At 37.2% G+C, this 24,344-nt stretch overlaps 1 protein-coding gene and 1 pseudogene across 1 annotated transcript in view; one reads left to right on the top strand and one right to left on the bottom strand.

Moving 5' to 3' along the window:
* Nucleotides 1-24,344, top strand: part of LOC108317005 (contactin-associated protein-like 3) — a 224,020-nt gene that overhangs the window by 129,002 nt on the left and 70,674 nt on the right. Inside the window, 3 exon segments of the mRNA XM_037745235.1 lie at nucleotides 1,836-2,097; nucleotides 6,986-7,129; nucleotides 22,296-22,467. Of these exon segments, the coding sequence (XP_037601163.1) occupies nucleotides 1,836-2,097; nucleotides 6,986-7,129; nucleotides 22,296-22,467 (578 nt within the window).
* On the bottom strand, nucleotides 17,108-18,473 carry LOC108317006 (annotated as a pseudogene).

The raw sequence follows: 24,344 nt of genomic DNA, 5'->3' as shown, positions 1-24,344 counted from the left end.
TCGCTGTGTTGCCCAGACTGGAGTGCAGTGGCTATTCACAGGCGCGATCCCACTACTGATCAGCACGGGAGTTTTGACGTGCTCCGCTTCCGATGTGGGCTGGTTCACCCCTCCTTAGGCAACCTGGTGGTCCTCCGCTCCCGGGAGGTCACCATATTGATGCCAAATTTACTGCAGACACCCTATCGGCATAGCGCACTACAGCCCAGAACTCCTGGGCTCAAGTGATCCTCCCACCTCAGCCTCCGGAGTAGCTGGGACTACAGGCATGCCCACCGCACCCGGCAATTTTTTTAAAAATATGATTCAGTCTTGAAAGTTGTTTTACCCCTGGATCAGTGTGGCTCTTAAAGTTGGCTTTATCTTGAAGTCACCAGAGGAGATTAAAAAGATATCCTTACCTGGATCCACCCCCAGAGACTGGGATTTTAATTGGTCTGCATCTGGATTTTAAGAGCCTTTCTGGTGACTCAACTGTTGAGCCAGGTTTGAGAGCCACTTCCCCAGATTGTCTTGCTCTAGTAACATTCTTTTTCCAAAATAATATATAGCATATTAGTAGAAATAAATCCATGGAAATCTAAGTAAAATCAGAATCGCTGGGGGTTTTCTCTGGAACTGAAATTACAATGTGTGAATAATGCCCAAGAATTTCTTATTCCTTCCACCAGCCAAACAAAACAAAACAAAAAACATTTAAAAACCAGTAAGATGGTACTTGACTTAGCAGATATTAAAACATACTAAAAGCTGCTATACTAGAATCATTATGGTAGTGGATAGGAATCGAGAAGTCAGTAGAACAAAGGAGAGATCCCAGAAAGATCCCAGTTTATGTGCAAAGTTACTATTAGTAACAAGGAATATGGCTCAATTCAATGGAACAGGGATGAATTATTTCAGAAATTTTGCCGGAACAAACAAGTGTCCATAAGGCAGAAAATAAGCATGATCACTGTCTTATACACAATAATAATATGTAAATTAAGGAGGATGAGAAACAAACAGCAACAACTTTAGAAGAAAATCTATGAGATTGTACGTAGGACCTAGGGTAGTATGAAATTTCCCTAACAAAGATTAGACACTCAGAAGCTGTAAAATACAATATAGATATAATTGACTATATAAGAATCAATGTTTTCATGCTAAAGATGCTGTATGCAAACATTGTATATAACTATTAGATCTGAAAAACATTTGGAAGGCTGTCAAATATAATTTTCCAGTAGCTAAAAATATGACCCATACAGATATTAAATAAGCATGTGTCAAAGATTTAGTCAATTCATTCATTAATGAGGAAACCAGTAAAATAGTAAGCTGGCTCAAAGGAGATTTGGAGGATTGTGTAGGGAAGAACCAATGTTGCTCAGGAGAACGACTGAGAGTATGAAAATGTCCTGTTATTTGCTGTATCCTCAGGGCTAGCACAGGGCCTGGAAAATAGCTGGCATAGTTTAAACTCCTGTTAACTAAAATTATATTGAGACTCCTTTACTAATGCTGAGAAGTAAAGAAATGGAGAATTCTCTCTGTCTTTCTCTGTCTGTCTTTCTCTCTGTCTCTCTCTCTCTCTCTCTCTCTCTCTCTCTCACACACACACACACACACACACACACAAACACAGAAAGCCACATGGATGTCTGCCCAATTATACTACTACTTATGTTGAAAGAGAAGATACATTGCATAGATTTCAGCTTTAGCAGGCAGACTAATTTATAAAATCCTGATTGATAAAATGCCTTGTAAGTCTTTGTACAATCTGTCTTTAATTAGATAGAAGCACCACCCTTAAGGCTGCTCAACGTGCTTTTTTGTTTTATTTATAGGGAAATGTGTCCTTCTCATGTCCACAGCCACAGACTGTCCCTGTGACTTTTCTGAGCTCCAGGAGTTATCTGGCTCTGCCTGGCAACTCTGGGGAGGACAAAGTGTCTATCACTTTTCAATTTCGAACATGGAACAGAGCAGGACATTTGCTTTTCGGCAAACTTCGACGTGATTCAGGGAGTTTCGTCCTCTTTCTTAAGGATGGCAAGCTCAAACTGAGTCTCTTCCAGCTGGGACAGTCACCAAGGAATGTCACAGCAGGTAACATGTTTTCCCACAAACCTGACAGATACCCACATGGTGATCATTTGGTAATTAGTTGAGTGAGGCAGTGAGACGCTCGATGCCCCCAGTAGAGGAACGAATAACTGTTTCCTTCTAGACTGTTCCTGTATGGCACACATAGCTGTCACTAAAGTGTTCTTTTGACCAAAATGACTATATATGAGAAATAAGAAATACATATTTCTGCAGATATACATCCCCCATATACAAGGAAACTATGTAATACCTTTAAGCTCTATTTCTTGACAAACATACCAGCCTCCATCCCAAAGAACTAGGGTTAAGACCTTATAGAACAGGCAACACCCAGAGGCATGTTCCTCTCCTGTCCTCACTTCTTTCCCTTCTCCGCCCCACCTCTCCTCTTAGGATCTGAGCAGAATTACTCTATACACAGAAGGCAATTGGTAACTATCACCTTATAGTGAAGGATGCCAGCAAATACCAAGAGTTATTCTTTTGTCGATGGCTGATTAGTTTTCTGGGATAGCCTGGCACCTGGGAAGAATCTCAGCTCCTCCACCTACTGCCCTTCTGAAATGCAAATCACCAAGCTCCTAAGCCTAGCTGTTTTCACTTGTGAAATGGTAAACCTCAGATCTCTTTTGCAGAGAGAACAATAGGAAGTCTGATTTTATTAGCACAGTGCCCACGCCACACACAGGCCCTCTCATCCCCACTCCTCAACAGAGCCTGTTTTTGTTAGGCAAATGCTTTGACATCCCTGCTAGCTTAGGGGCTCACATCCATGAGGCCAGACTGAGTAACAATAGATGGGAACTAATCTCAGGTGCAGTGAGATGTGGACAACTTTGTTAACTACAGAGCTGCTGGATTTTGATGATTGGAATTGCACATGGGAGGAGTGCTGGGTCCTAATATCGTGCCTAAATTGGCATCAGAACCAAACCGGGCCTTTAAAAAAAAAGGTAGTGTAATCTAAGAAAGAAGGCAGCACAGAGGAAGAGACTGACTTCTGCCTGAAACCAGGAGATTATCATACTCAAAAAGAGATTCCTTTTGGCGGGTAGGATCTGTGTCCACATCACACAGGTGTTTTATGGGAGATAAAACAGATATTCAGAGGGGATATATATGTTTTATCTTTTAGAAATGCAAACCTATTTTCCATTTACTCACAAGATTTTTTCCGAAAGAGATTAAAATTATGACCCCCACACAGACACAAAATGAACATATGTCAGAGATTTTCTTTAACTCATCAATTAATGAGAGAACCAGGGTTAGGGAAATAAAGACAAAATTACCTACCAACATAGTGAATCAGTTTCACAAGGTAGAAAAGAAACAGTCTTCTTATGAAGTATTAAGCCAGACTGTGATGCATATTTCAGGCAATCGCTAATTGCAAAGACAAATCTCATCCACTTATGTAGCCAGGCAGATATGCCCCATTACATATGTGTTCTAAAGAAAAAGGACAACTTGTACTCAAGTAAGAGGACTTGACAGTGCTATTTACTACACATAGCCCATCTTAAATTCACCTGGTAGTCGGGGAGGCACAATCCCTACGCAAAGGAAAACCAAAGTCCTTCATGTCTGTTTGACAAGAGGGTAGTTACAAATTGGAGCCAGGCACCTAAGTTAGACTACCACAGAGACAGAGAGATAAGAGCCCTACCTTTCTTGATGTCTACATTTAAAGAAATATCTCCAAGGTCCTCAAGAAAAACACTCCTGGAAACAAGAAAGAGACTAAATAAGTTTTGTTTTGTTTTTTAAGATTTTAAAGATTTACAAGTTTTCTAAAAGAAATGCCCTAAGAAAAACAGTGAGTGAAAGTGTATATCCCTTTTGGCACTAAGAAAGTTTTTGTTTGTTTTGGTTTGTGTTTACACTTACACCAGTAAGGTCAGTTTAAAGAAGTACCATACATTTATAGTCAGAAAAGAGATGTTGAGATGAAATTGCAAACAGATGCAAACCTAGCAAAACTTGTCAGTATTCACAGGAAAAGGCAAAACCCTTCCCTGTACACACTTTGCATCTCTATGGACAAGCATTATTTGCATTATTATCCATGTTCTGCAAGTTAACTTCTGTCACTATGCAGCTGGAAAGTAATCTAGTCAAAGATTATGGTTTACAATCCAGCAACATCAGCTAATCTTTCCATTGAAAAGATATCCAGTAATCTCTTTTGCCCACTTCAAAGACCGCCTTTAATTTTTTTCCTACAGCAGTTGGTTCAGCTTTACTGCTGATGAGTTGCATATATTCCGGATTCAATGAAGTGCTGAGCAAGCACTTTCTCCAGTTCTGGGTTGCACAATAACTAGAATTAAATATAATTAAAGTTCTTAAATCTCATCAGGATTTTGCTTTAGCTCATGGCTTTGTGAGTGTGATATTTTGCCTCTGCATTTAAAATGTTGTAGTTGTTAACAAGAGATCATCTTCATACTCAAATGTATTTAAAATAACATCTATGTTGTGGGCAAGTAATTTAATAACTTCTCATTAAAATATTTCTAGATTCTACTGTATCTGATTTTCTTGGGCATCAACTATGGCCAAAGGCCAAATACAACCTAATAGAAAATAAAAAGAAAACAAATTTGGATGATAGACGTGAAAACAGTTATACAAAGATCTCCTTTTATTTGTCAAAAGATATTCTTAAAGAGGGCACTTTTTGCAATTATAAAAAGAACATGTCAAAGATTTTGTTTAACTCATTAGTTTATGAAGGAATCAGTAAGATGTTACAATAGGTTCAAAGAATCAAAAATATATAAGCAGTAAAGCTGCAATGATTTTGCATATAATGTAAAACTAGCTTATTCCATGGGATGGGGTAGAGGAACCAGGAAGGTCAATCATATTTCTACCAGCCAGAATTCATTTGCATATCTATGGACAGTAATAATTTGCCTGCTTTCAATTTTCTACAATTCACAGGGTGGTACAAGAATTCAAAGAAGGTAAAAGGCATATTGACCTGCAGAATCATATAATCCTTGAGATTGTGTGTAGACAATGCCTAGTTTTACATTGAAGACATCCAGAATCTTGGTTGATTTTAAAGTATAATTTATTTCCTTACACATTGTTATTAATTCTGTTTCTGTTTCATATATCACTGAAGGTTAAAAGGGAAAGCTAAAATATTAGTATTAATTTATAATTTTTAAGAAGTACTACATTTGAAATGCTAATAATATACTAAATGCATGTTAGGAAGAAAAATAAATCAAGCACAGAGTCATTTTAATAATTTACAGGTTTCTTAAGACTATCAACTAAAATGTTAACTTTATAGAAAAATTTCTAGTAATCTAAAGTTTATTATGATATATGTAACTTCTGAAACAGTTTTGATCTTGGTCTAATTTTAAACTTCAATGCAACGTTAATTTAATAGGCCCCATGAAGCTAATCTTATTTTTAGACCATTTATTGGCATGTATCTTTGACATATTACCAGTTAAAACACAGAATACCTCTAGTGATTTTAAATGCCTTAACATTTAAATTTACCATCAAAGGCAATTCATTATGTTATCAAATTATTTCACAAGATTAATTTCATAATTACTTCTAAGAATCATAAAATAATGTGGATGTGAATGTAAATATATAAAAATAGTGTACATATATATAAATACACCTCCAGTGTATTTATACATACACCTCCAGTTCTTTTCTAAGCATTTTATCAAATATTAAATGACATTTTATTTTATTTTATTTTTTGAGACAGAGTGTCACTCTGTCGCCCAGGCTGGAATGCAGTGGCATGATCTCAGCTCACTGCAACCTCTGCCTCACAGATTCAAATGATTATTATGCCACAGCCTCCCATGTAGCTGGGACTATAAGCGTATGCCACCACCCCCAGCTAATTTTTTGTATTTTTAGTAGAGATGGGGTTTTACCATGTTAGCCAGGCTGGTCTCAACTCCTGATCTCAGGTGATCCGCCCACCTCGGCCCCTAAAGTGCTGGGATTAGGTATGAGTCACTGTGCCAAGCCAATAATAACCTTTAAAAGACAGTATAATTATATCTATAATAATAATATGTCAATTTGGAAACACATGTATATATGTTAAAGATTTTAACTAATTAATGAAGAAACCAGTAAGATGTTACGAGCAGTTCAGAGGAGAATTCAAAGTACTACACATGCAGGCTTATAGGAAATACCAACATGAATTACAGACAGATAGGAAATGGTTCAGTAACCAACTGTACCCCACCAGGCATGAGTAATTTGCATTTCTATGGATACAACTCATTTTGAATTACTATCAGTTTCCTAGAATTTACAGGACTGTAAAATAGCTCAGACAGTGAAAGCAGGGTTTACCTTAATTAATGGGCGCAATACGCCAGACATCTAGTGATCTTCCCCTCATTTCGAATCCTGTTGCACCCCCTATGTACAATTATTATGTGTCAACTTTTTCTTAGAAAAGCCTTTCACAGTCATTCTTGGCATAATTTTTATCAACTCACTTTCTTGATTCTTGTAAAATATTTTTGTTAGATTCAGTGAAGCAAGTCAGTTTTGCATTTGAAGATTGAAGCAAACTGTTGTTTTCATCCCATTGTACAGGCTTCTAACATATAAATTTGATAATTAAATTATAGTTACTTCAGGCACATTATCAGATTTTATTATAGTGATTCCTCTGAAAGAGTAATATTTTCATCCACGTGTTATTGTCATAACAAATGAAATTTTTAAATTAAAGATAGGTGGTTAATTTTTTTTCAGCGATACATCAACATGTAAATACTGCTCTTCTCTGACTTATTCAGTGATCTGAAGCAAATTGTTTTTAAGTGTTAACAGAGCTCATTGACTTGTCTCTGACTGATTTTATTTCCTCCAGGTGCTGGATTAAACGACGGGCAGTGGCACTCTGTGTCCTTATCTGCTAAGTGGAGCCATGTGAGTGTGGTGGTAGATGATGACACAGCTGTTCAACCCCTGGTGGCTGTGCTTATTGATTCAGGTGACACCTATTATTTTGGAGGTAAGAGAAGACGACTGAATTACATTGGCAGTGGAACCACGCTTATGTTTATTGCTTTGCATCTTGAGTCTCTAGTCAAATTTAAACCAAGTTAATACTAAGAAATAATTTATCTCTAGCCATGAAATTAATACCTTTGAATTTGTAAAAAATATAAACCCCTTTAATCAATTTTTCTTCCCAATACAAAAATAAGTATCTGCAGAAAGTTTCCTTGCTGTTTAAATAACTTCATACTTTCATTTAACATTAAAAGAAAATATATTTGAGCTACACATAGTAAATAAGAAGTAAGTGGGAAACTTTCCAACATCAAATATCATAAACACATCTCTATAGCAGATAAATCCATTTATACTTCTGAGAGTTAGCATGTAAAAACAAAACAAATCATATTGTCTAAAGTCATTGGCTTACATAAAATATTATATATTTAAGTCTACATCTAAATCTATACTATTGAATCATTATTAGTACACAGATCATCTTATAGATAGATCGATAAATATTTTTTACATGGAGGAGTAATAGGAAATATTCTGATTATGAAGTACTTTCAAAGCATTGACAGTAATAAACAAATATTGATTAATAGGAGAGAAGCATATTAAATGAATCCAGTGTAATTGGTGTTACACTGGTGCAAAGAACTGAATGTTTGCTTCCCCCCAAGATTCATATGTTGAAATCCTAACCCCCAAAGTGATCCTGTCAGGAGGCTTTGGAAGGTAATTAAGTCAGGAGTGTGGAGCCCTCATGAATGGAATTAGTGCCCTTATAAAAGGGCCCAAGAGAATTCCCTTGCCTTTTCTGCCATGTGAGGTTATAAGAAGACTGTGGTCTATGAATGAGACACTTCATCTGCTTTGCCTTGAACTTCGACATTCCAACATCCAGAACTGAGAAAAACAAACATTTGTTGTGTAAGCCACTCAGTTCATAGGATTCTGTTAATAGCAGCCCAAACTGACTGCAAAAACTCACACAGCTAAAGAAATGTAAACAAGTGGATCTTTTGATCTTTTGATTGTAAAGGAAGTTCGGATTTTTTTTTTTTTTTTTTNAGATGGAGTCTTGCTCTGTTGCCCAGGCTGGAGTACAGTGGTATGATCTCAGCTTACTGTAACCTCTGCCTCCCAAGTTCAAGTGATTCTCCTGCCTCAGCCTCCCGGGTGGCTGAGACCAGGCACGTGCCACCAGGACTGGCTAATTTTTTTGTATTTTTAGTAGAGATGGGGTTTCACCGTGTTAGCCAGGATAGGCTTGATCACCTGACAACATGTTCCACCTGCCTCAGCCTCCCAAAGTGCTGGGATTGCCAAGGATTTTTCTTTTATGAAAAGACATACTAGGAATAACAGCAAAACCCTGCTATGTATTCTAGAATGGTCCTGTGAGTCCTAGGTTTATACATCTGAAAGCCACAGTTAAGAGAAACAATTGTGAGAAAACATGTCATAGGGGGCACGGATACCTGTACATTAAAGCATTCTGGTATCATCCCATATCACCACATATATGATAAGAAAACTCATTCTCAATAAGAAAGTTTTCAACTAGGTAAGAAATTCCATGCTGGACATACATACAGAAAGCCACTTTTCACTGTACCTAAACACTGAGGTGTCACTGAGGTAACTTAATTACTTGTAATTCTTACTAGAAAGGTAAATATATTCAGCCTTTCTCAGTAATAAAAATTGTGTGTCAACAGAAATGTAGATCTAGTAATAGAAGACTTGTTATATACATGCAGTCCTATACATTCTGTTCTACCTCATCAGTATATGTGGTGTTTCACATGGAATATGTACTTTTCCAAATATACAGCCACAGACATTCAAAGACTTCAGTGAGCTGTCCTCGGGCACACAGTGTGTATTTAAATTGTTAAAGAAAATTAAAATGACCTGAGAAATCTCTGACCTTGTAAGTGGCGTTAACTTTGCTTGATTTGCCAATATAAGCAAAACTTAACTTGGGCTATGTCTTGTAAATGCCTTAAAAAAAAAAAAAAAAAAGTCCAACTTAAGGCTGACTAATCAGAAGCCACCAATTAACTTATATAACTAGAGACTTTCCAGCAGGATCAACCAAGTAAGGCAATTGTATAACTACAGCTAGTCAAAAATTTGCTACTATATTTACGTCACTGAAGATGTCCTTTTTGTTCCCTTGAAAGGGTCCCTGAACCAGTTCTCATTTGAAGCTGCCTCATTCATGAATCACTCTTAGCTCAAATAATCTTTTGTGCCTCCATCGACCTTTTATTAATGTACACATTTATATCTCTAGTTGGGTGCTTTTTTCCTCTAAGCAGACACAAAGTAAACCTGAAGAGCTTAAGATTTTTAAAATTTCAAGAAGCTAATGCCTTGATTTATCTTGAATGGATGATAACATAAGGAGCCCTCAGAAAAATGCAGCTGTGCATGCCAAATTTTACAGAAGAGCAAAGTTAGCTTAAGGAATAATCACCTAAGGCTCTTAGTGATCTAAGAAATTTAATGTGCTGAGGAAGATGCCAAATTAAGGGTTTCCAAGTATGAGTATCAAGATACCTCTTATACCTGCTCTCAGCCATATGTGGTATAGACAATTATCGCTAACAAAATTTTTCCAAACCAAGTAGAAAAAAACAGTAAACGTTAACAGAGATTTTTTTTTTTTTAAACTAGGATGGGACTAAACTCTGTCCCTCCTTTAGGATGAGGGCTAAAATCTGTATGACAAAAACAGATAACAGAGTTTGATCCACACTACTTCGTTTTCACAACTTCTAGCCAGATGGACTGGGTCCAGAAAGAAACTACTGAAATAAGCAATAGAAAACCCGAAACATTAGTCTTTGACAATGTATATTCATATACATTCCCATTTCCTTCAGAAAACACGTGATGCTTCTCTTTATTTAATTTACTTTAGGTTCAGTGGTACATGTGCATGTTTCTTACATAGGTAAATTGCAGGTAATAAGGGCTTGGTGTACAGATTATTTCATCATCCAGGTAATGAGTATGGTACCCAGTATGTAATTTGTGATCTTCACCCTCCTCCCACCCTCCACCCTCAAGTAGGTTGTGATGTCTACTGTGCCCTTTGTTGTGTCCATGTGTACTCCATTTTAAGCCCCCACTCATAGTGAGAATACATGGTATTTGGTTTTCTGTTCCTGTGTTAGTTCGCTTTGGATAATGGCCTCCAGCTCCATCTCTGTTCCTACAAAGGACATTATCTCATCCTTTTTCATGGCTACATAGTATTCCATGGTATATGTACCACATTTTCTTTATGCTGCCATTGATGGGTATTTAGGTTGATTCTTTGTCTTTGCTATCATGAATGCACATAATGTATATGTGTCTTTATGGTAGAAGGATTATTATTCCTTTAGGTGTGCGCTCAATGGGGTTGCTGGTAGCTCTGTTTTAAGTTCTTTGAGAAATCACCAAACCACTTGCCACAATGGCTGAACTAACGTATGATCCCCCAGCAGTGTATAAGCACTCCCTTTTCTCCACTGCTTTACCAGCATCTGTTATTTTTTTACTTTTAAATAATAGCTATTCTGACTGGTGTGAGATGGCATTTCATTGTGGTTTTGATTTGCGTTTATCTAATGACTGGTGGTGCTAAGGATTTTTTCATATGCTTGTTGGCCATGTGTATGTCTTCTTTTGAAAAGCATCTGTTCATATCCTTTGCCCGTTTCTTAATGGGGTTGTTTGTTTTTTGCTTGTTAATTTAAGTTCTTTATAGATTCTAGATATTAGACCTTTGTCAGATGCATAATTTGTGAATATTTTCTTCCATTCTGTAGGTTGTCTGTTTACTCTGTTGATAGTTTCTTTTGCTGTGCAGAAGCGCTTTAGTGTAATGAGGTCCCATTTGTCAACTTTTGGTTTAGTTGCAGTTGCTTTCGGTATCTTCGTCATGAAATCTTTGCCGTGACCTATATCCAGAATGGTATTTCCTAGGTTATCTTCAGGGTTTTTGTAGTTATAGGCTTTACATTTTTTTTCTTTTGAGACAGTGTCTCACTCTGTTGCCCAGGCTAGAATGCACTGGCACGATACAGCCTCCACCTTCCCGACTTAAGAGACTCTCCTGCCTCAGCCTCCTGAGTAGCTGGGACTACTGCCTCGTGCCAACACACTCGACTATTTTTTTTTTTAATTATTTGTAAAGATGAGGTCTTGCTATGTTGCCCAGGTTTATCTCAAACTCTGAGGCTCAAGCTATCCTCTCATCTCACCGTCCCAAAGCGTTGGGATTATAAGAATGAGCCACTGCACCTGACAGGTTTTACATTTTACTCTTTAATCCATCTTGAGTTGATTTTTGTATATGGTGTAAGGAAGGGGTCTGGGAAGTGCTTATGGTTAGCCAGTAAATCCCAACACCATTTATTGAATAGGGACTCCTTTCCCTATTGCATTTTTCATCAACTTTGTTGAAGATGAAATGGTTCTAAGTGTGTGGCATTATTTCCGGGCTCTCTATTCTGTTCCATTGGTCTGTGTGTCTGTTTTTGTCCCAGGACTATGCTATTTTGGTTACTATAGCCTTGTAGAAGAGGTTGAAGTTGGGTAACGTAATGCCTCCAGATTTGTTCTTTTTGCCTAGGATTTATTTGGCTATTCAGCCTCTTTTTCAGTTCTATATTAATTTTAAAATAGTTTCTTCTGGTTTTGTGAAGAATGTCATTGGTATTTGATAGGAATAGCACTGAATCTGTAAATTACTTTGGACAGTATGGCCCAATGTGTTAAAAACCATATTGATTATTCCTAACCATGATTATGGAATGTTTTTCCATTTGTATGTCATCTATGATTTCTTGGAGCAGTGTTTTGTAATTCTTGTTGTAGAGATCATTCACCTCCCTGGTTAGCTGTATTCCTAGGTATTTTATTCTTTTTGTGGTAATTGTGAATAGGATTGCATTTTTGATTTAGCTCTCAGCTTACATATTGTTGGTATACAGAAAGAGTACTAATTTTTGTACATTAACTTTGTATCCTGAAACTTTGCTGAGATTATCAGATCAAGAAGCTTTTGGGCAGAGATGATGGGGTTTTATAGTTATAGAATCATATCATCTGCAAACAGAGACAGTTTGCCCTCCTCTCCTCCTATTTGGATGCCTTTTATTTCTTGCCTTATTGCTCTGGCTAGGACTTCCAGTACTATGTTGGGTAGGAATAATGAGAAAGGGCATCCTTGCCTTGTCCCAGTTTTCAAGGGGATTGCTGCACATCTTTTGCCCACTCAGTATGATGCTGGCTGTGGGTTTGTCATAGATGGCTCTTATTATGTTGAAGTATGTTTCTCCAGTGCCTCATTTGTTGAGGGCTCTTAACATGCTGATGCTTCTCTAGAGACAAATATATGAAAGCCAACAACATTTCATGAATGAATGAGGAATATTTTGTGGCAGCAAGAATGACACTCCAAGATGCCCTAATCCCTGGAAACTGTGAATATGTTACATGGCATAAGGGATTCTGCAGATGTAATTATAAGGTTGCAGACCTTAAGATGATTCTGATGCTTGCAGTGGGCTCAGTGTAATCACATGAGCACTTAAGAGATTTGACTCTCATTGGACGCAGAAGAGACACGGAAGAGAGGTGTGAGTGAGGGGAAGCCAGAGAAACTAGAAGCAAGAGAATGTCTCTCTGCATCATTGCTGGTTTAGAAAATGAACTGGGCACTGTGAAGAGCAAGGCAGACAGCCTGGCATTGCTGAGAGACCCCAGCTGACAGCCAGTGACATATTGCGACCTCACTCCTACAACTACAAGAAGTTGAATTCTGCTTTAACCTTTATTTGCTAGGACACACATTCTCCCGTAGAGCCTTAATAAAGAGTCCAAGAGCACCTTGATTTTGTCCTTGTAAGACTATAAGCAGAGTCATCAGTCCAGCCCTCTGTACTTCTATAGTGAGAGATAAGAAGAGGATGTTTTAGTGATTTGTTACAGTGATGATGAAAAGCTAATGCACATTCTAACCTCCATCAGATCCACTTATAGACATTCCCATTCAGTTCTAAACCCTTGGACAATGGCCAAAAAAAAAAAAAAAGCTTTTCTCAAACACACCCTGAGAATATGCTGAAAAGATATATATATATATGGCTGGGCATGGTGGCTTACACCTGTAATCTCAGTGCTTTGGAAGACTGAGGTGGGCAGATCATGTGAGGTCAGGAGTTCAAGACCAGCCAGGCCAACGTGGTGAAACCCTGTCTCTACAAAAATACAAAAACAAACAAACAAAAAACAATTGCCAGGCATCATGGCAGGTACCTGTAATCCCAGCTACATGGGATAATCCCAGCTGAGGCAGGAGAATCACTTGAACCAGGAGGTGGAGGTTGCAGTAAACTGAGATCGCACCATTGCACTGCAGCCTGGGTGACAGAGCAAGATTCCAGCTCAAAAAAAAAAAAAAAAAAAAAAAAAAAAAGATATATATAGCAAAGAGAATAGTTTCAACAGAAAGTCAAAATACCCAATACAGTTTCTGTTTTTTGTTTTGTTTTGTTTTGTTTATATTGTGTATGGCCTTGGAGCCAAAGTAACATACATGATCATGAACTATATAGGTACACAGTGATAGAAATGGTAAGGCTGCTTCATGATCATACATGCATACATATATACACTATGGATGCCAGAGTCCCCTTTGACCTAAGAGGATGAGAAGAGCCCATAACCCGTTTGAGACAGATACACAGCAACTACCACCCAAACTGTATATGCACAGGTAAAGTTGTTATTTCAGAGATGATACTATGAATTGAGTTGTTTTCCCCCAAATTCATATGAACCCCAGAATGTGACCTTATTTGGGGATAGGATCTTTGCAGAGGTAATCAAGTTAAAATGAAGTCATTCAGGTGAGCCCCAATCCAATATGATCAGTGTCCTTATGAATAAGAGAACTGTAGATGCAGAGACACACACAGAGGGAAGACGCTGGGACAACACACAGGGAGAATCCTCAGGAAGACAGAGGCCTAGAGTGTTACACCTGCAAGGCCAGAGCTGCTCACTGGGTTCCTCCCTGACCCTACCTCCAACATGGGGCTTAGTCTGACCCAGGCCCTACCACCCACTGCTGCTACTCTGCCATGAATACCTTTTTTAAAAAATTTAAAATATTTGACAAATAAAAATTCTATATATTCTAGGTATATTATGTGATGATTTGATATAGGTATACATTGTGTTCTGGTTACCATAGTCAAGTCAATTAACACATCCATCACCCCACACAGTTACCATGTTGGTGGCAGAGGGGAGTGAAGACATTTAAAATCTGCTCTCTTACCAAATTCCAGGTAAATAAAACAGTATCATTACCTATAGTCACCATGCTAGGTCCCTTTTGTTCCATGGGATGTTGAAAAAAGATTGTGAATTAAGGACTGAAATGCATGTCTTCCAGATAGGCCTAAATAAAGAATCACACTCGGGAACCGATTTTAAATAGACCACCTTTTATGGAGCTTCCCTTCATCACCGTGCCCAATGGAATTGTAACAGTGCTAAATGAGTGCTGTTACCTTTTTCTCTGCTTTATGTGCTGGTTTTATTGCACCATACAGGTATCCCCGGAGGCTGGGCTCCCCTGGAGCATCTTACTCATTTCCCACTGCCTCATGAAGAAAGGCCATGTTTTGCCCAAAGTGACTAATAGTTTAACTCAGTCGGTTATTTCAACTTATTTTTATTGCCCAATAATGATGCAGTGAAACATTTTACTAAATCAGGGAGCACATCAGCCTTTCCTAGACAATAATAAACAGAATTTTTGCCACCTCAGTCAATGATTGAGTACAACCAAGAGACACTGCAGCCTAAAAGAGGGCAGAGTGTGGAGGTCATGGAAGCATGCAATAAATCTTCTGCCCAGGGATGTTTATGCAGAAAGTCCTTGGTCATTAGAAATGTCATTTAACTCTGTAAATGATAAGATACATTTGCTAACCAATGCTTGAGGTGCTTCCTGATAGTATTAGTATATTTTGCATTTTATTATTTTTTTCCAGAATCCTTTTAAAATTACACTGGAGACAGTACAATCTGAAAGTAAAATTCATCCCTAAAACTGGCTGTCAGCATGGAAATTATAAGTCCCATTTTCTAAATTCTGACAGTCCCTCAGAGCAAACTTTCCACAGAGCAACTCTAAAAACAAACAATGTCAATCTGCAAAGTTCTGATTGTGTTCTTTCCTCATATTCTGAGGAATGCATATGTGCCCCAAATTGTATTAAGACATTTGCTATAGAAGACAGATTTTATAACAAAAAAACGAACATTTAAGGTAATATATCAAGACCTATCATTTCAAAAGTAAAATATATAGGAAACACTAAAAGGGGTGCTTTTAATAAAAGAATGAAAATACCATTCAATTTTTAAGTGATACTAAATAAACCTGATTATAGAAAATTATTTGTCAAGGTGTAAATATATTATCACCTTTATGGTTTAAATTCTACAGGTGAGATAATAATGTCCCGTTATTTAAGAGCACATTTCCATAAATATATACATGCTGATGTTAGAAATGCTTTTGAGTTATTTTTACTCATATCATAATTTTATTCACTTTTACTGTGAAATAGATCATTTATGTACAGTTAGAAAAGAATTACTAATAATTTTTTCCAAAGAATATATATATTCTGTTACATAAATATACCACATTTTATCAGTTCTACTGTCCCATTTTGCTATTGTCAGGCAATTTTTATTTTTGCTTTTAGTTTTGCTTTATAAAAGTTAGGGAGGTGGTGTTTGTTGTGTTGTTTTGCTTGATTTTTAGACAGGGATTCACTCTGTTGCCCAGGCTGGAGTACGGTGGAGCAATCACAGCTCACTGTAGCCTCTGCCTCTCCAGCCTCAAGCAGTCCTTCCATCTCAGCCTCCAGAGGAACAGGGACTACAGGTCTGTGCCACCACACTCAGCCCATTTTTGTTGTTGTTTTTCTTTGTATTTTGTAGAGACAGGGTTTTACTATGTTGCTCAGGCTGGTCTGAAGTGATCCGCCCACCTCAGTCCCCCAGAGTGCTGGGATTAAGCAGGTGTGAGCCACCATGCTTAGCTTAAAATTTAGTTTTTTGAATATTCTTAACATACCTAGTCTTTCCAGTGAATTTTGCATCCTTGTGTGTGCTTTTGTAACTTTATTTACCCATTTGTATGGTAAACTTTGGGAAACACCAGCTCTAACCACCATGTTTAACAGCATAAGCTGGTTGTTAAATTTTACTGATGCATATAAACCCCAAATAGATCATTTCTTCACATAGAAAGAGCTATATTGTTCAGCTAGTATTCATTACTCATTTCAGTACTTTAAAGACCACATGACTCAGATTCCTCTTGAATGCTGTGCACTGCATTGAAAGAGACTCCCTTTCTGTTTTCTCAGCAAATTTAATTCTTGGGATATTTCTGTTGATATGGTTTCCTGTGACACACAGCATCACAATGAATCAAATAAGTGAAACTGAAAAGATTAAAATTAATCCTATAATCCAGTTTTAATAATGAGTTCATTTTATTAGGTTTCTTTTTCCTTTCCATTTGTTTTATATTGGCTTGGAGAAAACAGGCTTGATGGATAAAGTCCACAGTATTTTCTTCCTAAGTAGCTTATATATTTAGAATGGCCTAAATACATGCAGCTGCAGACACTAACTTCAGTCCTATAGTATAATATCAACCAATGATTGAAACTAGTCAAGCGTACATTTTATTTATTTGTTTAAAAGGATTTTTATACGATATTTAAAAACTACAAAATGAAAAGGGATCAATCAACATATACCTTGGAAGTCCTTCCAAGAATCTCAGTCTCCAACAGCCATGGAGTCTGTGACCTTTTGCCTTCTTTTCTCAGCCTGCAGGTCAAGTAAAGATCACTGTCAATGACTCATGTTCTAGTTCTTAAAATCAAACTTGTTCCACCAAATCCAAGAACTTGAATTTATCCAAATTGTAAAAACATGCTCTTGCCACCTGTACACCAAAATACTTTCTAATCAAGTAAACAACAGCTTTAATTGCTGACTCAACTCTCAGGTTCTAAAAATGTCTGCACTGCTTCATCATCAAGTGCACCAAGAATTTCACATATCACACATTTTCCAACTTTGCCATATTTTTCATGGCAAAATTGGAAAGTACTGTGGATTTTATACATCCAACCTGTTTTCTCTGAGCCAATATAAATTGACAATGGAAAAGAAAAAGAAAATTAACAATAAAACTAACTCATTATTAAAATTAGATTATACTCTTTTCAGTTTCCCTTATTTGATCCTTAATGGTGCTCTGTCTTATAGGAAACCATATGAACAGTAATATGTCATTACTCATTCTTCCCTGGTTTCAACTTCCAAGTCTTCATCCGCCTCCCCTGCACCAACCGCGTTCCTTAGTAGGAGCACATCAGTAGGACACAGGTATTTCTGTCAGTGGATTTGTACCTGATTCTTGAAAGTGTCTTTCTCTGCGGCCTAGTCCATGATGATGTTGCCGCCAGGCTTACTGGTCTTCCGCACCGGAAAGGCGGGGCGCAGCCCCTGCTCGTGCTCCCCTGGGCCCTGGCCTTCCCGGAAGCCTGGCTTCTGCATGATGGTGTGCTCCACAGTTCCCACCACTTTAGCGAGGAAGGAGCTGCTAGGCCGATTTGGAGATCGTGGTCTGTCCTGTTCCAACTTCACTGCGGGAGGAATGGCAGCTTTGGAAGACTGTGATTAAGGCCTTGAATGCTCTTCATAAGGAAAATCTCTGGGTGACTCCTTGTCTACCAGAGAAGTGGGCGAGGCAATGGCAGCTCCGTTCACTTCCTCCGGCTCCTAATCTTTGTCTTCACCAGAATCTGGATCTGGTCGCCTTGATCAGAACCCCCCTAGCTTCTTGCCTGGCTTTAGGCCTCTTATCCCTTTCTTCTATTTCCTTTCGTATTTCGAGCTCCTGCTGTGTCTGCCATTCGTTGCAGTGAAGTTGGTGCTTCACTACTTTCTCATAGTCATTAGGAAACAGGATCATAATCACCGCGTCCCCTGCAGAAAGCCACTGGGAGCAGGATCCTTCAGCCCAGCTGCTGCATGCGGTAGTGTCTCCCCAATTTGCAGGTCATCTGACCCAGTCAATGACTGGCGCAAGAGTTGCACTGTTTCTCCCTGTGGCTTTTTGCCTAAGTGAGAGCTGCCTTCGTCACCTGAAGCTGCGATTGCAGAAGTTTGATGTTTTGGGACTAGCCTTCTGCTTTTGAGTTACTGGTCTTCATTCCCAGGTCATTGTGTGGGGACATTTTTTTTTTTTTTTTTCAATTTAATGTTGCCCTGCTGACTCTGACCATGGGTAGTCAGGTTGATGCAAACAAATTAAGAAAAAGAAGAAGGAAAAAAACAAAACAAAACACTAACTTCCTAATGTCAAATAAATGGGAAATGTTATTTGTACCAAAGAAAGCTTGAGAGAAAGACTTGTAAAAAAACCCTGTTGGATGTGGATTTCTGGATCTCGATAGATTTATTTAATAGAAAGTTTAGGCCAGGCTCAGTGGCTCACACTTGTAATCCCAGCACTTTGGGAGGCCGTGATGGGCAGATCACGAGGTCAAGAGATCGAGATCATCCTGGCCAACGTGGTGAAACCCCATCTCTACTAAAATACAAAAACTTAGCTGGGCATGGTGGTGTGCGGTTGTAGTTCCAGCTACTCAAAAGGCTGAGGCAGGAGAATTACTTGAATCTGGGTTGCAGTGAGCTGAGATCGTGTCACTGTGCTCCAGCCTGGCAACAGAGTGAGACTCCATCTCAAAAAAAAAAAAGTTTAATTCACAGATGCAGACTTATCTTCTGGACTGTCATTTGTCCATTCTTTTTTTTTTTCTTGTCTGAGATTTCACCTTTCTGAAGTGTTTTTCAAGCAGTGTTCTACAGTTGCAAGTTGTGTATATAGCCTGTGTTTTTTGCCTTCATTCCTGAAATAGAGATTGACTGAATGTCAAATGCTTTTAAAGTTCCTTTATGAAATCTTTCTGCTATTCAATAGCATACCTCCTTCCAAGATATTGAGAATGCTGAATTGACTGCTGTATCGGATAGTCCTCACATCCTCCTGGTAGGAAGTTGCTAGACCGAGAACTTGTGGCAACCCTGCATTGAAGTCTGTCACTGCAATAACACACAGTGACACTTTTTCCTGCCAACCTCATATGCTTACACAAATAAAAATAACCGGGACTAACATTTTCATGGGTCTTATATTAATATCTTTATTTGTTCAATTTCATATCTAAAAACATGTGGTACTTTATGAATAGAATTTGTCCTGAAAGTTTCATAACTTTTTGGGGGGACACCTGGATTTATTTTAGTTTTTTTTTTTTTTCTAAGAGAATTATTGAACTCATTTTATTTAAGAATAACCTAAGTTATGTGTCAGGAAACACCACTTGGTGAAAGAAAGATTAGCAGAACTACCGATATTCCTAAAATTCATTACTCAAAATATTTATTGAATTGATATCCTCTTAGTTCTTAACCTATTGTGTTTAATCATCTCAATGATTAGTGAGATGAAGTAATATTATACAAAGTTCACTCTTTATCCTATTCTTCAGAAGGTTCTGCTGTACCATTTAAACTTATGTTTCTTTTTAAAATATAAAAATATAAAAGATTTTAGTCTTTAAACTTTTAAAAAATATGGTGTTAAATTTTAAACTTCCAAGTCTCTTTGAGGTCATATATAAAGTTTCAGTAAGCTAAAAAGAAGTCTTAAATATGAGGGAGGCTTTTACTTTAGGAATCTAAAGCAGAAAGTATTAAATTGTTAAAGAAATAAAGCTTCAGTTACTAAAATAGAACTCTAAACATAACATTTAATTTTTATGGAGACTTTTAGGGAGGAGATAAGAGTACAGGCATTGAAAGGTACTTCATTGATTCCAGTAAGAGGAATCTTCATCGTCTATTTTTTAAATTGTAGTAGTGATTAATAATTTAAGGTCTGGCTGAGCGTGGTGGCTCACACCTGTAATCCCAGCACTTTGGGAGGCCAAGTAGGGCAGATCATCTGAGGTCAGGAGTTCAAGACCAGCCCAACCAACATGGAGAAACCCCATCTCTACTGAAAATACAAAGTTAGTTGGGTATGACGGTGGGTGCCTGTAATCCCAGCTATTCGGGAGGCTGAGGCAGGTGAATCAACTAACCCAGGAGGTGGAGGTTGCGGTGAGCTGAGAGATTGTGCCATTGCACTCCAGCCTGGGCAACAAGAGCAAACCTCTGTCTCAAAAAACAACAAAAAGCAAAAAGCATGATATAAGATCAAAGAGAGAGATCAGTCAATGAAAAATACGCAAGTACAAATTCTATACTTCCCTTTTTTCATTTTAATCAAAAACAGTATAAAGAAAACTCAAGTCTCAAGTGATATATATTGATGTACATTTACTATGATCATTCTTTAATATCTAATTTTTGAATGATTGGGAAAAGACAATAAGAAATTATATCTCACAAGTTTGAAAGAAACATTGCTTACAGAATCAATATAAGCAAGCTTCTTTTTTAAAATAAGGCAAATGATAAAATTTTTCAAAAGCTATAATTTCATAATATACAATTAAATTAATTATGTATTCAATTTATATTGCTTTTAGCATTAAGCCATAATGAAATGAGGTGCCTCTTTCACATTTGTATGTTAAAATTAAGTATTCATTTAAATCAGATGTAGACAAATCATGGTCCCTGGCATTGTATTATTTAAGCTCAAATGAATAATTGCTTTGTATTTTTAAAGGGTTATAAAAAAAAAAAAAAGAAGGATATGCAACACAGACCAGGTGTGACCCACAAAACTTAAAATGTTTACTAACTGGCATTTTACAGAAAACTTTTGCAGGCTCCTGACTTAGACTAATGCCTTATAATTTATTCTGAATTAAGATGACTCTTTCTATAAACAGTTGTCTTTAAATGAAAAGACATTTTACAATTATTATGTTCTCTATCTTTAACGAGAGTGTGTACTTTTATCCTTTTCCTTATTTTTCAAATTTTGAATTAGAGTTCCATTATCAGGTTATAGCTGTAACTTACGGAGGGTGGGAGTTAAGTTCAAGACACTACTTTCCTATATGCTTGGACTGAGGTGGAGTAATAGCGCTCAAGTCAAAGTCATGCCCTCCCCACTACTTCTTATAAGTACTGTTCTCGTTTCACAAAACAAGCCCACAGCGTAAAGGGAAATGATGTCATAAAGGGAAATGATGTCATAAAGGGAAATGATGTCATAAGCATTGCTATTTGTAATTTAGGTGAAATTAGCTGATGGTTGTGGTGAAACTTTTAATATTTAACTTCTAATATTGGAAATAATCAAATGTCTATTTTATTTCTTTCTATTCATAGAACATTCTGGACTGCAAATTTTATCATTATGTACCATAACAGTGTACTTTAGTAACTGTTACTTTTTGTGTTGCTGTAAACATTAGAATTTAATCTTTAGTTATATATTTGAATAAAGCACCTAATACCAAAGAAAATGTTACTAGAAAAGCAACTCTAGGTATTTCCACCCAGTCAGTATAATAAAATATGTTTTTAAATACTCCTAAATACACATACATCATAACACACAAAAACGCCTTTAGGGTAAATATTTAACATATTTTATATAAATGGTAGTAACAATTATATTTTTAAGTAGCATTTTTCATAAATCCAGCATATCCTAAATAAAATTTGGGCTAGGATTTCAGTTATTTTAATTTAACCTCCACTTTAATTTTTTGCACTTATGATGCTAAAATGCATGATTATTTCTTAGGTGAGGTTTCACAGAAGCCAAACCTGTCTACACTTAGTTGGGCAATAATTCCCGTTAAGGAATTTTAAATCTGAATTCCCCCCACCATAATTTCTTATTCTGAATTCCAGATATTATCTTAAATTGAATCAGTTCTAACCTTTTCACCTTTCTAATGAATGGGGAAGCTCATCTCATCATACCGATGTCCATAAACAAGGGGGAGCATCAGTCTTCGTATAATAAATACTGTGGAAGAGTTTTGTCTTAGTTATTGTTTTTGTCTTATTTTTGTCTCCATATTCAGGCTGCCTGGACAACAGCTCTGGCTCTGAATGTAAAAGCCCCCTGGGAGGGTTTCAGGGCTGCCTAAGGCACATCACCATTGGTGACAAAGCAGTGGATCCCATCTCAGTACAGCAGGGGGCGCTGGGGAGTTTCAGGGATCTCCAGATAGACTCTTGTGGCATCACAGACAGGTAAGGACCATCTGAGCTCACTTTAGCATGCTTGTTTTCAAAGTTTGAGAAAGCAAACGTGGACAGTTGGAAAAAGGCATTCCATTCTCTCTCTTTTTTTCTGTTACCTTTCCAAAGGGAATGAATACTCATAATTACTATGAGGATTCGAAAACTCCATCTCTAATGGAATAAGTAGCATTTTTCAAATGATAGTGTTTTATTAGAAGACGTACATCTTATGACTTTTACCTTAATATAATCCCAAGTTGCTCAGCTAATAGTCATCAAGCTCACTTTTACAGCCACACACCCATCAGTTGGATGATATATTTCCAGGCAGAGGAATTTGACAAGTTACTGTTCATCAGCCACCCAACCCCACATGTTCTGCAGAGAAAATAAAAAGTAATCTCTCCTAGAAAAGTTTGAATCATAGAGATGGATGAAGATATGTGCCAAAGGACATACTCAATGAAATATGGACGTCAGACAAGAAAAACATTTAATTAATAAATTAAGTATTACAACTTGACTTTAAGTCATGCTAGTTGTGCCATAATTTTACAATGATTTTGGCTGAGAAGAATCACAGGGTCACACCCGGAAACAATATTTCTGCATACTATTTGCCTTAGTACATTAGGTATTTACTTTCAGTGAATAAATAAATGCTACAGATTTAAAAATTAAAAAGTTATATACACACCTGGTAGATCTTTCAAAACCTGTCTTCATGGAGTAGATTCTGGTAGTCAATTCTACTTTAAACATTAACTGTAAAATTATTATCTCTGTCTAAACAGGTTTTAATTTATAACTCATAGGTAGTGACATGTTAAAAAAAAGTACTTCCTACTAACTGAAAAGTTCATGCATATGTACTTTATTCAGCACAGAATAATTTCCCCCTGTGAACATTCTGTTGATTTGTAGGAAAAATGAATTAATTCAAAGATGAGGAGTATATGAAGTAAGAATTTGTCAAGTACCTCTCACTCTTGACCTTGAGATTCAAATTCTTGGCACACAGCTGGACTGCATTTACATCTCAACACCAGCTTCAGAATCCCACTCTGTAGTCATGGGGAGGGTAGTGGGAAGGTTTCTGGCCATTTGTTCACTTAATATAATCCCAGGTTGTTCAGCTAACTAGCCAGGGAGCTCAGCCCTCCCAGGGTTACAGGGAAATGTCAAATGGGCCCACACTGTGAGTGATAGCTGTCAGCTCAGCTGTGATGCAAGTGTGATTTTCTCCACTCGTAAGACATTATTTTGATATCTTGGTAATTACTCACAAAATGTGATCCATTTGCACTATATCTGTTATGAGATATATATCCCAAGGTTGCCTTCTTTGTGCAGGTAGCTCCCAAAGTACAAAACTATTCTATTTACTGTTACAGGCGGTTTTGTTTTAACCTTAAAGTCCCAAGAGTTACACTGGTGCTTAACTTTGTCTCTAAGATCCCACATTTTAAAAAGGCTCCCAAACTGCACCCCAAAGTTACTTATAAACATGCTCAACTAAGCATGTGTATGTAAGCCACAGTCAAATTTCAGCCACGATGTGTACAATAATCATTGCAGATAAGGGGTTTAAGGAAGCATTTTAAAATTATTTTCAAATAGGACTACAAATGAAGGCTATTCCCAAAGTCAGTAATGTAGAAGACTAGCTCCTGTGAGATTTTTTTTTTTTTTGAAAACCTTAATAGCAGTAAAATTAGAAAACTTTGGTGACACAAAATGACATTCTACAGTTAAAATTAAAGGCCTTTGCTGTTCCCTTTACATTCAGTTCTGAAATTCTGAAAATACTGAAAATTCACTTTTAAGCATCCTGCAAACAGGCCTGTAAGCATCTATTAGCCTTTGTTGTTATTAAAAAAACAAAA

This window comes from Cebus imitator, unplaced genomic scaffold, assembly GCF_001604975.1.
Source record: "Cebus imitator isolate Cc_AM_T3 unplaced genomic scaffold, Cebus_imitator-1.0 Scaffold196, whole genome shotgun sequence".
NCBI lineage: Eukaryota > Metazoa > Chordata > Mammalia > Primates > Cebidae > Cebus > Cebus imitator.
Note: the sequence above shows the minus strand (reverse complement) of the source record. Positions and strands in the feature narration are given on the sequence as shown.